Source organism: Pteronotus mesoamericanus, unplaced genomic scaffold (genome assembly GCF_021234165.1).
Source record: "Pteronotus mesoamericanus isolate MK-2021 breed Mesoamerican mustached bat unplaced genomic scaffold, CSHL_Meso_final scaffold_408, whole genome shotgun sequence".
NCBI classification, from domain to species: domain Eukaryota; kingdom Metazoa; phylum Chordata; class Mammalia; order Chiroptera; family Mormoopidae; genus Pteronotus; species Pteronotus mesoamericanus.
The window spans coordinates 6,494,441-6,510,011 of NW_026555315.1; the positions used below are offsets into that span (position 1 = coordinate 6,494,441).

Below are 15,571 nucleotides of genomic sequence, written 5' to 3' on the forward strand. Positions count from 1 at the left end.
GGGCCCACACTTGGACCAGGCAAAAGGCAGGTAGCGCCCTCGGGGCAGCCTGCGTGGCTGGAGGGAGTCATGTCTCCGCGCTGTACTTCCAGGGAGCTTCTGAGCCCCAAGCCACTGTCTCAGGCCCCCTGCTTTCCTTTGCCCCAGATCCCAGCTGCAGCCTTCAGCTTGGTGACCAAGGACGGGCAGCCTGTGCGCTATGACATGGAGGTGCCAGACTCGGGCATCGACCTGCAGTGCACCCTGGCCCCAGACGGCAGCTTCGCCTGGAGCTGGAGGGTCAAGCACGGCCAGCTGGAGAACAGAGCCTAACCCCGTCTTCTGCCGCCGGCTCCACGCAGCCAGAAGCAGCCGTCCTTCTCGGTGCCCAGTGCTGCCACTGAGACACAGGCTCGGGCTGCTCCCAGGGACCTCAGCAGTGGGACCAGGGAGAAAGTGGGCACCAGCAAAATGTCTCCCGGGATTTCCCACCCATGTCCTGCTTGACCCACCAAGAGAACACCCTGTGCCCACGTGAGGAGGAGGAAGAAGAAGGCAGGAGGCCTCTTCCCACGGGGAACAGAGAGGGTCTTCTCTGCCGTGGTCCAAAGAGCCTGGCCTGACCCCTTTGCATCGGTGACCACTTACTGGCAGTCAGAGGAGAGAGGTCCAGCCCAGGTCGGGGAGGGGCGAGCGAGCCCCTCGGCCCCAGGCAGGAGTGAGGGGTCGAGTGTCTAAAGACCCACACCCCAGTCCAGGACAGGGCCAGGCAGCGGTGTGCCCACCCTGGGTAAACCGGGGGCCTTCTGACCCCCTTTGCAGCCTTGCCTGGCCGTCGACCCCTCTTAGACCTAGAAGCCCTTCAGGCAGAGCCAGGGAGGTAGGGACGCCTGACGCTGGGAAGCCTCCGTGGGAGGACACACCACGTTTTTCATGGCGTTGTCACACAGGTCCTGTGCTGGGCTCGGCATCAGCAAAGGACCGAAGAAGGTGTTTCAGTGATATGGTTCTCGGTCCCCAAAGACACGCCCCTTCGCTGCTGGCCCCCCGTCTTCCGCAGCGCAGCAGGCGCTGCGCCCCAGCTGCAGGCCCAGCACCGCCTGGCTAGCTGGTACTCGGTTCCCTCGTCTGGGGAAGTGAAGGGCGAGTAATGTGAGGCTGTCCCGACAGGCGCCCCTCAGAGGACAGGGCGGGATCAACAGAAGGGAAGAGGCAGGTGCGGGCGCCACGGTCACCCGAGCCACGGCTTTCAGCGTCTTGCACACCAGCCCCCCAAGCCACAGTACAGGCGTGTGCCCTCACTGACCCCCTGCCCCTGGTCACAGGGGCGCTGCCAGCTGCACTTTGCACTCTGATGACCTCAAAGCACTTTCCTGCCTGCCCTCCAGAAGGGCAGGTCAGTGGTTCCGCATGAGCACAAGCAGACGAGGAGATGGGGCGAAGGGACTCAAGTCTCGACCTGTCTCCACGCATGTGACCCTTTCAAATGTCCAAATCTCTTTTAAGATGAGCCCCCCTCCCCAATTTCTCTCTATTGCCTCAGTCCAGCCTTTTGGGGGAGGGGACAGAAGCTGATTGAGACTCATGTAGCATTAATCAACTGTGAATCATTGGGGGTTGGGGGACCTGCTAGATTCCTCCTTGGGAGAAGCTTGTCCCCATGACTTGCCAAGGTGCCTTCTGTCCAGCTGTCCCCATGGAGCCATACCGCTCCCCAGGGAGAGGCCCCGGCCCCCCCACACAGGAAGAACTGCAGCCTTGGCACTGCAGGGTTTGCGTTGTAAAGACCTCCGTAAGCAATAAAGTTTGGGGTAAAGGAACATATCCGGACCGTGGCTGTCTCCGCTCTCTCCTGCCTTCTGCCGAAACTCAGACCCCAGGAGCTGCTTCCCTTGGCCTTCATGGTGGGCCCTTGTCAAGTCTGCCCCTTGTTTGGGGCACTGGCAGTTTTCAACTCTTGATTGGGGCTGCTTTTCCTGCCATCCCTCCCAGTGGGTGCTTCCAGCCCCACCTCTGAGCTATCCATTCAGACCAGCTAGGCAAGATGCCCCACCTGGTGGCAGCAGGGATGTCCCTGCCGGACACTGCCAGGCAGAGGGGAGGAACACGTCCAAGAGAAGGCCTGGGCACTGACCAGGTCTGGACAGGGGGGCGCACTGCGCGCCCAGAAAAGGCCTGCACCACCCACCGCTGGAGCACCTGAGGCCAGGCTTCCGCCAGACAGACCTGGGAAGGGGCCTGGACTCCCTGCCCTCCCCGCCACCTCCCGAATGCCTGCATGTAGTCAGAAATGGCTTCTCATTGTGGGTACCTTGGTCACGGGACAGGGGCCTGTCAGGGTGGGTGCCACCAGCTCACGGGGTGCCTGTCTTCGTCTGGCTCCACAGCCCCTGAAGCCGCGCACAAGTGTGTGTGTGTGCGCGTGCACACCTTGGGGTAAAGGCCGAAGGTTCAGTGGGTCCTTGGAGGGGCCCTGGGTACACGGAAAGGGCAGCGGCCTGTGCCAGGGCGCCCAGAGCAGGTGCAAGGGCCAGCCCGGAAGAGGCCAGGCTTGGCCTCGCCGTCCTACGCCTGCTGCGGAGGAGCGAGCGCCGCCCGAGGTCTCCGGAGAGGCGCTCTGGCTGCCGAGCCAGGTGCGGCCGCCTTCCGCGGAGGTCGCCCCCAGAGGCCGCTCCTACCCACGCGCCGGAAATCCTGAGCGCTGTTCCCGGCCCGCGGGACTCGCTGCCGAGACGTCACAGAGCCGGCGACATCACAGACGCGGGCGTCCCCCACATCTCCACCGCCTCCCACTGTCCCCAACCAAAGAGCATACTGGAGGCGGAGGGGCACCAGCCACCACCCTTTTCCCCACTGCCGGGACACAGCCTCCTCGGTCAGCATGGGGGTGACAGGTGGGAGCGGGCGGGCGCTCGGCGGGGAGGGACGACAGGGCCGGACCGGGCGGAGAAATGTGAACGTGAGGGGGCGGGGCGCGGAGGGAGCAGGGTGCTGGCCTCGGGCCCGGCGCCTGAGGAAAGGTGACCCCCAGTCAGAGCCCTCGCCATCCCCGACCATCTCCGCCGGGGGCAGCTGCTGCCCCAACCCCCACACCCAGCCTCGGCCCTACGCGGTGCACGAGCGCGCATGTGCACGGGCACGGGGCGCACCTTGGGATTAAGGCCGCCGATACAGAGGGTTTTTGCCCAGCGGTTCTGGGCACACCTAAACAGCCGTGGGCTTGTGCTTGGGAAACGACTCACGAATTACCCAAACCGCAGATAACCGCTAAAATGACTCCAGTTGTCCCTGGCTGAGGCTTGGAACTTTTGCAGAAAGCAAAACTCAATCCACTTCAACAAATGTTTAATGAGCACCAAGGAAGAAAGATGTTTACCCCTCAGGGCCCTGGGTCTCCCCGGTTTCTAATAATGGGGTCTCATCCCCAGCGCAATGAGGACCTTCTCTCCCAGGAAGACATAGACCAGCATTTATAAAAAATGGACGAATAATCAACAACCAGAGAGCAGCTGATCCCCTTTCCCAGATTTTTGGGATAACAAATTTATGCAACATTTACTGAACCTCCTTCAGGGCTTATTCTTATGCCAGCTAGGCCCTGGGTCAGATGAGTTGACTAAAAGTTAGAATGTAGGTCAGCAAAAGCGCCTGCCCCCCGGGCCCACCCCCGGCGCCACCCCAGGCGCCTGGGACTAAGGAGAGCCAGGAAGAGGCGTTGCTGCAGCCTCCTTATCTGCAGCGCCTGACCCTTCCCAGCGCACAACACCGCCTCCGCTGGGAGACGCACAGAACAGGTGGGATTGAGCCCCAGCTGAGCAGAGGACTCGCTCTTGAGCTCTCCCGGCCCACTCCACCTGAGGAAGAGAGGTGGGTTGGCCCCAAGTGAAAAGCACAGTGCGTATATCCAACTTGCACTGTCCCCTGACCAGCAATGACTTATACCGGATATTTTCCAAGCATGGCAAAGTTGTGAAAGTTACTATAATGAAAGATAAAGACACCAGGAAGAGTAAAGGTGTTGCATTTATTTTGATTTTGGATGAAGACTGCACAAAATTGTACCAGGGCAATAAACAACAAACAGCTGTTTGCTAGAGTGTTACAAGCAAGCATAGCCATTGGCAATGGAAGAGCAGCTGACTTCATCCAAAGACAAACTACTCTGATAAATCTAAGCGTTATGAAGGTGGGTGAAGAAATAGAATAAAGTGAAGATGAAGGGGAAGACTTGGCCAGGCCACAGCTTTCCAGCGGGCCACAACTGAAGAGCAAACGAAATGGAAGCCCCTCTCAGGAGCTCCCTGAAGACACCCAAGGATAAAGAAAAGCACCATAAGGGCTGAATGTGCGTAAAGCACTCAGCACTGAGTGTCAGCAGGTAGTAAGGCCGGGGTTTGTGTTGGCTTTGGTGTCAGGACGGGAGGAGAGCGGCAGTAGGAGTCGGGGAGGGGTCGTGCGCAGCCAGCGCTGCAGTAGGAAGAGCAGAAGCTGGAGGAGCGAGGCGGGGCACACGTGGCCCAGGTTTCTCATTTGGGTGAGAGGATGAAGGATGAATCAGGGAGAGGGATTATAAAGAGATGAGAGATTGCAAAGGAAGAGTGTCGGACGCGCAAAACCGCATCAGCCGTGCTCGTGTGAGTGCACAGGGTGTGAACCCGAGATAAGAAGTGGAGGATAAACCGCAGGGTTTGGCAGGGTGAGAAGGGGAAGGAATTCATTTCTTTGCACAGACTGTTGCTGAGCGTCACCTTGTGCCAGACTCTGTGCAGGGCATCAGAGATGCAAAGCGAGTGACCCCCATGCCCTCCCCACCTCTAACTGAGGATGCGCAAAAGGCCGCACACGCAGATGGAGGTGTGCAGGGGCCGGGTGGGGTGACTAGAAAAGGAGCCCCTAGCCCAGGGCCGTGAGGTGGAGTCTGGAAGGAAGGGCTGCAGGAAGGGGTGAGCCCTGAGCATCTTCACAGTAGGACACAAGGTGGGAATTCCAGAGCGGGGACAGCTCCAGCTCCGCTCCGACCGGAGCCTCTCCTCCTCCTCCCTTCCCCTCTCTCTCAACCCCTTTCCCTTCCCCTCTCTCTCTAAAAGCGACGGAAAACTGTCCTCAGGTGAGGGGGGAAAAAGAGTTTAAATGGAAAATTTTATGTTATATATATTTACCACAATAACAAAAAAGAAATAGATAGGCCGGAGTATCCCTGTATCAATTTTTGAAAGTTGAGTTTGTAATTAACCTTCTCCATGGAAACTCCAAGCCCAGGTTCACAAGCTTCACGTGTGAATTCTACCAAACAGAAAGAGAAAAAGAATTCCAATTTTACACAAACTCAGGAAATTGAAAAAGGACTACTTCTCAACTCATTCTATGAGGCCAGCATTACTTTTCTATCAAAACCTGACAAAGACATTACAAGAAAAGAAAATTACACACTAGAATACCTCATGAACATATATATGAAAATTCTAAAAAGAAAAAAGAAAAATAGTTAGCAATCAAATTCAACAATGTATAAAAAAACCTAATGAGCTTTATTCCAGGAATGTAAGGTTGACTTAACATTTTTTAAAAAATCAATGTATTTTACCATAAAAATACTTAACAGAGTAACATGTAACTACTCATGTTATATATGACATAATATGTGAACAGAATATAAAAACCATATAATCATCTCAGTAATGCGGAAAAACCAAAAATCCAACATCCCTTCCTAATTTAAAACTAAATAAACTAGGAATAGAAGGGAACTTTGTCAACCCAATAAAAGTCATCTCTGAGAAAAATGACCATTGACATCACGCTTGATGGTGACAATACTGAATGCTTTCCCACGGAGCTCAGGAGCAACGCACAATGTCTACCCTCCGCTCTATTCAACATTGTACTGGAGATTGTTCAATAAGGCAAGAAAAGGAAATAGACAGACATCCAGATTGGAAAGGAAGAAGTAAGACTGTCTTGAGTCACACGCATTACTGTTTATGTGGAAAACCTTCTGGAATCTATAAAAAAATAAATAAAACTAGAACAGGATTTCAGGACAGTTGTAAGATACAAGATCAATACATTTCTATATTCTAACAACCAGAAATTGGAAATTGAAGTTATCTCACATACTACAGCATGTCCCAGAAGCCCCAAGTTTCGTCAGCCACAGACTTTGGCTTCCAAGCCCCAGTGCCGTTGTGAGGTTCACACCATAACTATTTCTCCTCCTGCCCACACCCACTTGCTGTTCATAGGAGGGTTAAGGCTGCGGATGTTGATTCAATTGCCAGGGAAACTCTGTAAACAAGCAAGGAAGGCTGTGAGGTCAGAAGCCTGGGGAGGAGCAGCACTTGGTGGGGTTGGAGATGAAGAGGCAGGTGGGGAGACAGCCAAGGGAGCGCAGTAGCCGCGGTCATCGGTCGCTGAGGAGACGGAGGCTTCTGAAGAGACGGCTGCCTGTCCCTGGTGGCGCACAGACTCCTAGCCCAGCAACCCGCCGATCCAGAGACCCAAGGCTGAACACGGACGCGCCCAACCCCGGCCCCAGGGCCAGCCATGCAAGGACCCTCCTCAGCTTCCACGTCCCTAGGAGGAGGCCACAGCACATTCCGATCCTTCTGATATAATCCTGGGAGCAAGTCTTCTCAGCCAGAGCCAAGGCTGTCACTTCCTGCCACGCTCCAGGCTCATGAGGACCCAGCGTGCTCACTGCCATGATAACCTTGCTATCAACCTCTGTCTACTCCCCTGGAGAGCAAAGAATGGGACAGCCTGGTGCCTCCCACCCCTCACCCCTGGACATGCAAGATACAAGCCTCCAGGGAGGGACCTAGGGTGGGAGGGGCCTCCTCTGCGGAGGGTTATCCAGGCCCATAACTCACCAGATCCGTGTCAGCATCACCCCAGAGCAAGCGCCTGGGGAGAGAATGCTGGCTGACCCCAGGGTGATGGGGTGAGAAGCCAGAGAAAGAGAGGGTGGACTTCAGGATGCGAGGGGCCGGAGTGAGTGGCAGATCTGAAGTCTGGCCAGAGAAAGCGGAGGAGGGGACAGAGGAGCAGGAATGGAGGGAGATGAGCAAGGTTCATGTGGGCACAGCAGGGAACCCCACACAGTTCCAGGCTCCTCGATAGGACGGCTCGCGGGGCAGGGCAGTTCCATCTCCTGAGTCCGAACTGCGTTCCAATGCTGACTTCCTGAATGATCCCTGAAGGATCTCAGGCGGATGAACCTCTTGTGTTGAATCCATGAGATAAAGCACAGAAAGTGCTCAACACAATGCCTGGGTTAGTGATAATAAGTGGAAGTACTGTTGGCACTCACCCGGAATGGGGGGGCCAGAGTGGAGCAGCGTGGAAAGCGGCGGGGAGCAGACGTGAAGGACAGGACTGGTAACGCTGGCTAGGGAGAGGGGGCACATGAGGGCTGACATGGGAGAGGGAAGGGGGGCGGGGGGGGAGCTGAAGCATCACCACCAGCCCAGCTTCAGAGCCCCTCAGGGATCAGTGCCCGCCTGCCGCTCCTCTGCCCTCACCTCCTCTCTCTGCCAGGTGCCAATGGATTTCCCTGCTGTACCAAGGACTCGGTGGACATTATAGACACACAGTGAGAACCAGTCCCCCATCATCAGAGGAGCTCTCCCCCACCTTCCAGGACCACCAGCCCTTACCCCCTGCCACCGCTGCCAAGTTTCCATATCCCCCCCAACCCAGGATCTCCCTCCATCCTGCCTGTTTTCAAAATCCCCCCAAGGGGAGTATCCAGGCCAAAAGACCATGGCGGGGGCAAGGGGTGCCACCCTCTCTGGCTTCTGCCCTCCGTCACCGGCCTTGGAGGAAGACTGAGGGGTAGAGGGGCACACCCGGGGACATGGGTGGGACCTGACCCCGTAGGTCCACCTTGCTGTAAGGACAGCACCATCCAAGCTGGGGGTGAGCAGGTTCCTAAGGAAGGCGAGGGGGCCACATGGCGAGGACTTGAAGGCAAGGACCAAGTTGCCAGCGCACTGCCGACAAAAACTGAGGGACCCTTCCACGCACGCACACGCCCCCCACACACAGCCCTCCTCTTTTCACATCTGCTGAGCAGGCTGGGATGCGGGGTGGGCAGTGCTCTGGGCTCTTCCTTCTGCAAGGAGCCGCTTTCTGGGCGCTGGTGGTGCAGGTGAGCTGCAGCGAGTCACTGGGATGCTCGATGGAAATGCAGGTTCCTGGGCCTGGCCTCCAGCCAACTGGATCCCTCCTCGCAGGGGGAGGGGTGCGCCTTGGCAAGCTCTCCCTGCGTTTCCCAACTCACTGAAGTTTGAGAACACAGCTCTAGAACTTTGGGTGGGAATGGGGACAGCAGAGAAGCTGGGGGCGTCTTGCCGGCCCCTGTCTAAGGCAGGAGGCCTTGTGGGCCCCGGAGACCCCCCTGCCCCCTGAAGTCAACATGACAGCCCCGTGGAGCCCTGACACCCACTGTCTCCTTCTGTCTTAGGATTGACATAGGCCGACACCAGCTCCAGCTGACACAAAAGGAAGATGAGACAGAGGTAATGGTGGAGGGCCGCCTCTTGTGGGGAGGTGGTAGGCAAGGGGCAGGGTTCTCGGAGGCCAGGCCCACCTTCCCTAAATTCTGACCAGCCCCTACTCTTGACAATTCTGGGGCCCTAGTACCAGGCCAGCATTGGCATGCTCGCACACTCTCTCTCTCACACACACACAGACGCGCACTCACGCACGCGCGCTCACACCGCCTTCCTGCCCCAGGCAGGTCTCTGCAAAGAGGCAAGTGTGGGGAATTGGGGGGTAGATACAGGGGCAGCAGGGCAGGGAACTGGTGCTAGGGAGGGCCTGAGGGGCAGGGGCGCCTCAGCTTTCAGCAGCAACTTTTCAGCTGGAGGACGAATCGGTAGAGCTGGAGTCCCCACACGACGTCAACCTGGAACTGGAGACAGCAGCGGAGGACAAGGCTGTGCCACCGCTGGAGTGGTGCCTGGCCCCCACACTCAAGTCCGAGGCCACGCTGGTCTCCAACCCGGAGGCCTGCAGTGCAGGTGCAGACCCGGAGGAGCAGACCTACAGGATCGAGCCCGTCCACCCCTACACGGACGAGCCGGTGCCACGGGACGCCTGCCAGTGGAGCATCAGGTCGAACTCCAGCTACCCGAGTCACATGGAGGAGGAGCAAGCGTCTGCCACCCATCACTCCATCCGCGTGCAGACCTCCAAGCACCTCTTCTGGGCGGACAAGCACATCCAGGCCTCCGAACAGGGCCTGCAGTGGGAGGCCAGCAGGCAGCCTGGCCAGGAGAGCACAGCCCAGCCCGCCAGCTGCCCGAACCAGAAGTCGGTCCCCAAGGACACCCTGGGCTCCGAGAAGCCCCTCAGGAACCCCAGCCCCCAGCCGGAGCTTTCGGACACTGGCTCCGGGCAGCCACCGGACACCCACCCGCCCTCCTCCGAGCTCGCAACGGCCATCAGCCTAGAAGATCTGGTCAACTTCGCAACTTCCCTGGCCATCGCCTCCTCCAGCAAGGCGGGCCTGCCCAGTTTGGGGCAAATGATGAAAGCTCCCCACGCAAAGGCCGCGGAGCCTGCACCCGCGCCCATGATGGAGAATGCCACTCGGCCTGCCAAGGAGGAGCCAGAGCAGGAAAGGCTCTCTAAGTTGCTAGAGAAGCCACCAGAGAAACTGCTGGAAGCCGGGGAGCCAAAGAAGGCTTGCAAGCAGAAAGACCAGAAGTTCCTTCCCCCTTACCTGGACTGCAGCAGGCTGGCGCCCTACAGGGCTATCATTGAAGGGAAAGTGAAGTTTCTGCAGACGCCAGCCATGTCCTCTCCACCGGCAGAAGACAGGAAAGAGTAAGTGAGAAGGGCACGCAGCTCCCCGCAAGAGGAGGCTGTGCTAGGACACGTGGGCGGGGAACCGCTGAGTGAGGGGCTGGGCGGTGGTTGGAGTGGGCTCTGATGTCTCAACCTCGGTGACCTCATAAAGGCTGATGGAAACAAGGTTCCGGTGGACTGAGGTGCAGCGCCAGGGCCAGGGCCGGAGGTCGCCTGGGGACCATGGAGAGTGAGCGCTCCCAGGGCGCAGGCAGGGACCTGGGTTCAAACTGGGGAGGGCCAGTCTAGCCTCACCCAGAGGACGGACAGCCTCTCCCTCGCTGGAAATGCCCCCGCGAGCGACTGCCCTGCTGAGAACCGGATGGTATCAGCCCTGGGCTCAGGACACCTTCGAGTGGCAAAAGAGGGGACGGCCCTCCAGCTCCCCTTGCTTCCCAGGGACAAATGACCAGGACAGAACGTTAGCTGCCCATCCATGTGCCGCAGGAATAGGTCCTCTTACCCATCACCCTCCTCAGCGTTGGCTCTGGGCACATCCCTCTCCCCTGACCCTCCCATCGGGGCCCAAGTGACACTCTCTCTTTTGCATTGCAGCTCGGTGCCAGGAACCAAGAAAGGGAGCCCATTATTGCTGAAAATCCATTTTAAGCTGTCGCCCCCCTCTCCCCCAGAGAAGTGACTAAACAAAACCAATAAAGCCTCCAATGCCGGCCCCCCGCTCAGACGTTTGGTGCAGATGCTCCTGGGCCAGTGAGCTGGCCTGGCGGCGGAGTCCTGGTCACAATTTTTTAGGAAGGCCCCCCATTTTTTAGCTACCCCGGCCCCACCTGCCCCCGAGGGCCGCACCAGCCCTCTCTGTTCCACTTCACGCGCACCTGTCCAGGCACCCACACCGCACCAGGGACTCAAGGCCCGCCTCGGGGAAGACTCGGTGCCCTGCCGGAGGCTGCATTTCTTAGGTTATAAAACAGGGCTTCCTGGGCCGGAAGCCAGGGACACGCTGGGGTCATCTGAGGAGAGAAGCTCCCGGGGGTGGGGCTGGGCAGGCCAGAGGGCGAGTCTGACGGGAGTTTTTCTCCCTGCTTCTCTCCATGGGGAAGGCTGGGCAGGGGGAAGGGACTGTGTGCGGGGGCTGGAAGGAGGGAAAGCATGAAGCCGAAGGGATGGCCCTCCAGGCATCCCCAGCCACGTGGCATAGTGTTTGCAACCCGGACTCCTATGCACGGACACGCACCACCGGCCGACCAGAACATCATATAGACAGGCATTCCCATAGCACATGCTCATGCAGAGCGCACTCCACCCATGCCGTGCACTCAAACACATCAACACAGGCATGTACTAAACATGCACACAAGTGCACAAGGCTCCCCAAATCAAGGGAACGTGGACAATGTGGAGAAGGTTCTGGAAGAGGAGAGAGATGGCAGCAAAGGAGGGAGGGGGATTCCGAGAGCAGGGATGGTCATGGGTGGGGAGAGAAGTCAGGCGGGGAGAGAAGGGGAGATGGCACCCTGGCCGGCTCGAGACCCCCGCCTGGGCCCAGGCTCCCGGTCCAGTGAAAGCCCAGGCCTGCGGAGCCTGGAGAGCCGGGCCGCCTTGACGGGGGCTGGGAAGGGAGGTACCCCGGGTCTGGGAGAGTGGAAGGAGGGAAGGGGTGGTCAGGTAAGAATGGGCTGGGCGCCACAGGAAGAAGGGGCAGCAGGCTGGACGGAGGGAAGAGAGGGACACGTGGAGGTGAGTGTCCAGGGAGGGGCTGGGCCAGAGCTGTCATTCAGCTGTGGGGACCAGGCTTCCTAGGCTATTCCTTTCATGTGGTCCGTGAATTTGCATACTTTGGAGAAGGAGACCCTTTCCTCCCAGGGCAGCTGCGGTAAGACAGGCCACAGCCCCACCTCCGGCCACACCCCACACCCCCGCCCCGTGCCCTGACTTCAAGACCCTGGGGCTTGCAGCTTTCTCCTCTGGACCTATGCCTCCTGCGTTAGCTTCCAGGGCACAGGTGCAAACTCAGGTGCCTTAAGAGGGTCAGAAACTCAAAAGAGTAAAGCAGCAGGTTGCCCAGCAGAGAGGAGCATACCTATGGCAAGAGAGAGGGCGCCCCTGACAAAAGACATTAAAATCCACCTCAAAGCCACCCCGGGAGCTTCGGGCCTGGGGCATTGGGCCAGCCCCAGAGCCTGTGGCTCTGCCTTTCAGGTAGCAGAGAGAAGACCAAGAGGCCCCTGTCGGCACCGAGGATGTGCAGGTGACTAGGACTAGGGGAAGGTCCACTACTACTACAGGCTACTGTGCTCAGAACCCCCTGGATAGAGGACCTCGGGTGCACACGGCTGGTGGGGGGGGTCCTGGGAGGAGGTGGAGCAATGCACCCACAGGCCTGGTCCTGGGTCCCCTGGAGTCCCAGCAATTTCGTCGGGAATATCTCCTCCCCGCCTCCAAGGCCTCCACAGAAGCCTCGAAGGCTGTTCATGCGAGACCCAGGAGGGAGCCCGGCCGGCAGGACACAGAACGGGAGGCTGCAGCAGCACACAGCCCTGCTGACCCAGATAGAGCCAGCAGCTGCCACGGCCATGGGGACTGAGCAGGCCTCACGGAAGGCCAAGGAGTTCCAAGGCCCAGCTGCAACCCGTTCAGCAGAGTCAGGCTCAGGCGCTGGGTCTCAGAGGTGAGGGCAGGGCCCAGGGGCCAGGTGTGGGGCGCTGGTTTGGGGTCAGGTCTGCCTGGCCCTGGCGCCTCTCTGCAGCATGTGTCAAGGCCCTTCCATCCTCTTTCTCTGAGGCAGCTTTGCAGACAAGAACCTGCTGCCGTTGACACCCCAGCAGGTGTCAGGTGAGGGCCTTGTGGCTGGGGGCAGGGAGAAAAATGAGGGGTGCTCAGAGTAGAACTCCAAGGGGGTTGCCTGCCCAGAGACTGGGATCACCGAGAAAAACAGCGATTGTGCTGGAACCTTCCCTCCGTGTCAGCCTGATATGCTCATCGATACAACCCCAGGGTTCACGGGCGCATGTGTGTGTGTGGTGTGAAGGATGAAGGGAAGGACGGACTGGTGATTAGGAAGGTATTTGAATGGTAGATGGATGGATGGATGGAGGAACAGGATGGAAGATGGAAGGGAAAGGACTATTGGGGGAAACGATGGAAAAGAAGAACCTGAGTCCCCTACACCCGTTTGGTCTGGGGCTATGGCAGTTGGGGTAGAAGAAACCCCTTTGACATTTGGGGACCCCAGTGCCCCGTAAAGATCATGCCTTGATATTGGCAGAGGTCCTGCAAAGCAGAATCATTTTATTCATCGATGAGTTCCTGTCCCCGGGCTGGTGCGGCTCAGTGGATTGAATGCCAGCCCGCAAACCCAAAGGTCGCTGGTTCGATTCCCAGTCAGAGCACATGCCTGGGTCGTGGGCCAGGTCCCCCGTTGGGGACATGCAAGAGGCAACCGATAGACGTATCTCTTGCACATTGATGTTTCTCTCACTCTCTTTCTCCCTCCCTTCCCCCTTTCTAAAAATAAATAAAATCTTTTAAAAATAATTTTCTGTGCCTGCTATGTGGCAGGTGCCAGTAGGGCTCCTTGAGCCTCAAAGCATTTTTGCTCCAGAGCCAGACTGTCGGAGTACAAAGCCCAGCATTGCCCCTGCTGATGGTGTGACTTTGGACATGAGTTTTGAATGTTTTCCATACAAACATGTCCAAATGTGAGTTTTGGCCAAGAGAGTTGAATGGGCACTAAACAGCTGTCAATACACAGCAGCCACTGTTCTTTATATTAAAAGTTATAATGCCCACGGGGTTGAAATGACCCAAGTCCTCAGTCCCATCTGAGCTGGAGGGACAGATTTCAGGGTTCTTACATGTGCAGTTCGCCTGGCTGCCCACCCCTCTTCCCACCTGCAGCATTCTGGGAAATCTTCAGACTGTTCAGCTCCAGTCCTACCGGCACTGTGGACGTGCGCAGCATCAAAGCCACCCTGTGCGCCGCTGGTATCCAGCTTAGCCCACAGGGGATGCGTAAGGCTCTGCAGCAGGCAGGCGTGGATGGTGGGTACCCCATTCTCTGGCCCCTCACCCTCTGCCACCTCTCGCCCTCAAGAACTCCTCCCTTGCCCACACAATCCCTAGCCTGGTCCTATTTTAAAGTCTCCTCTTCCAGGAAGTCTGCCCTGGTCTATATGCCCATCCCATAACCTATAGACATTTCTGCTGTGTCAATCCTCATCCTGACCTGGGACTTCCCTAGGGCAAGGACTATTTCTCTGCGGTCACCATGGCCTCCCCTTTTTCTGCCAGGGTTGCCACTTGGCTAGAGGCACGACTGGCTTCTCTAACACCTGGAACTTCTGGCAAGCCCCTAATGCTTACGTGGGGGTGTCCCTGGCAGGGGCAGGCACCCACAGCACCCCCTCCTCTCTTTTTCCAGGTGATGGATCTGTGGGTTTCAAAGACTTCCTGGGTGTCTTCACTGACAGCCATCGCCTCACACAGTGCTCAGTGGCAGGGCAGGTAGGATGGGATGGGCCTGGCTCGAGGGAGGCTCCTCCTCACCCACCCCCGTGCTCTTTGACACCAGGCCAGGTGAGAAACAGCCAAGTCTGTGACCCCTGAGGCCTGCAGACCGTCTTCTTACAGAGGCTGTGCAAGCTGCTGAGGCAGGGTTCTGTGCCCTACAAGTCAGAGCAGGAGGTGAAGAGCTGGGCACAGCTGTATCCAGCTTCAGGGCCCAGGACGGTGGGAAGCAGCCTCTGCTCCGTTCGGGGGTCCCCTGATGTTCCTACCCCAGAGACTGGAGCCCTGAATTCTGGGTCAGTTTCCTGGGCCCCAACCAGCCCCGGGCCAAACACGAGTGGCATCCTGCCCTGCTTGGGTTCCCCACCTGTGAGATGGGGGCAGGGGCGGGGGGAGTGAGTGGTGGAGACTGCGTCTGAGGCGGCTGCCTACTTCTCTCCTCCAAGCTGCTACTCCAAGAAGCAGCGGGCTCTGCCGCTGACCCCAGGCTGCAAGGGCAGATCCCGGGTCCGAGGCTGCACTGAGAGGAGTCACCACGGCCTCAACTTTTTCTGACAGGCCGCGCGGCTCAGCGGCCTTTGTAACGCCCAGCTGGCAAGCTTGTTGCACAGACCGCACAAAGCGGGTGTGCCCCTTGGTGGGGCTGGGGGCACCCGCGGGAGTAGGAGGCACTCACTCAGGCCCCGCTCTCAGGACCGGCCCCTCCTTTCTCTCCTACTGACTTCCGCACCCCAGGTTCGTGCAGCCCCTACTCGCAGATACCTAACCTGGTTCCGAGCTCCGAACTCCGATTTCCCAAGTCTTACAGCTCCAGCTCCCCCAGGCTCAGGACTAACCAGGGACAGCGCAGCCGCAGCCGAGGTGAAAACGCTGGGCAGGGGACCCCCGGAGCTGCGTGGTGGGGGGTGTGGATGATTGGAGGATTGGGAGGAGGGGCCGGAGGGGGCGGGGCCGGGCCATGCCGGGGGTGGAGCAGGAAGATAGGGGCGGTACCCAGGTAAGAAATGGGACGGGTAGGTACAGGATGGGGTAGGCACAAAGGCGGACTGAGGGGGCGCTAATCCAGCGTCTCTAACCCTAATAACTGGCTGGACCCTCCATGCCCCCCTCCACCTCCCGCAGGGTCCTCGGGCAAACCGCTAGAGGATACCCGCCCCTCGAAGCTGGCTCCCTCCCTGACAACTCTAGTGCAAAACCATCCCTTTTCCCCTTCCCCAGCCTGTTTGCAGATACCCACTATGAAGAGCTTGTACAAGTAAAGCATTTGCTGAAC

General features: G+C 58.4%; 3 protein-coding genes across 4 annotated transcripts in view; 2 read left to right on the forward strand and 1 right to left on the reverse strand.

The window, feature by feature from the left end:
• The window catches only part of MAP3K14 (mitogen-activated protein kinase kinase kinase 14), a 39,409-nt gene extending 37,628 nt beyond the window's left edge, over window positions 1-1,781 (forward strand). For both annotated transcript variants that reach the window (XM_054592969.1, XM_054592970.1), the window contains one exon: window positions 148-1,781. In XM_054592969.1, coding sequence (XP_054448944.1) covers window positions 148-312 — 165 coding nt within the window. In that variant the 3' untranslated portion in view covers window positions 313-1,781. The remainder of the gene's footprint in view (window positions 1-147) is intronic.
• ACBD4 (acyl-CoA binding domain containing 4) overlaps window positions 1-15,571 on the reverse strand; it is a 114,847-nt gene that overhangs the window by 23,217 nt on the left and 76,059 nt on the right. The gene's annotated exons all lie outside the window — the stretch shown is intronic.
• Window positions 2,861-10,492, forward strand: SPATA32 (spermatogenesis associated 32). The gene is made up of 5 exons (XM_054593103.1): window positions 2,861-2,873; window positions 7,516-7,570; window positions 8,444-8,498; window positions 8,843-9,810; window positions 10,279-10,492. The coding sequence occupies exons 1-5, from the start codon at window positions 2,861-2,863 to the stop codon at window positions 10,469-10,471; spliced, it is 1,284 nt and encodes a 427-aa protein (XP_054449078.1). The 3' UTR covers window positions 10,472-10,492.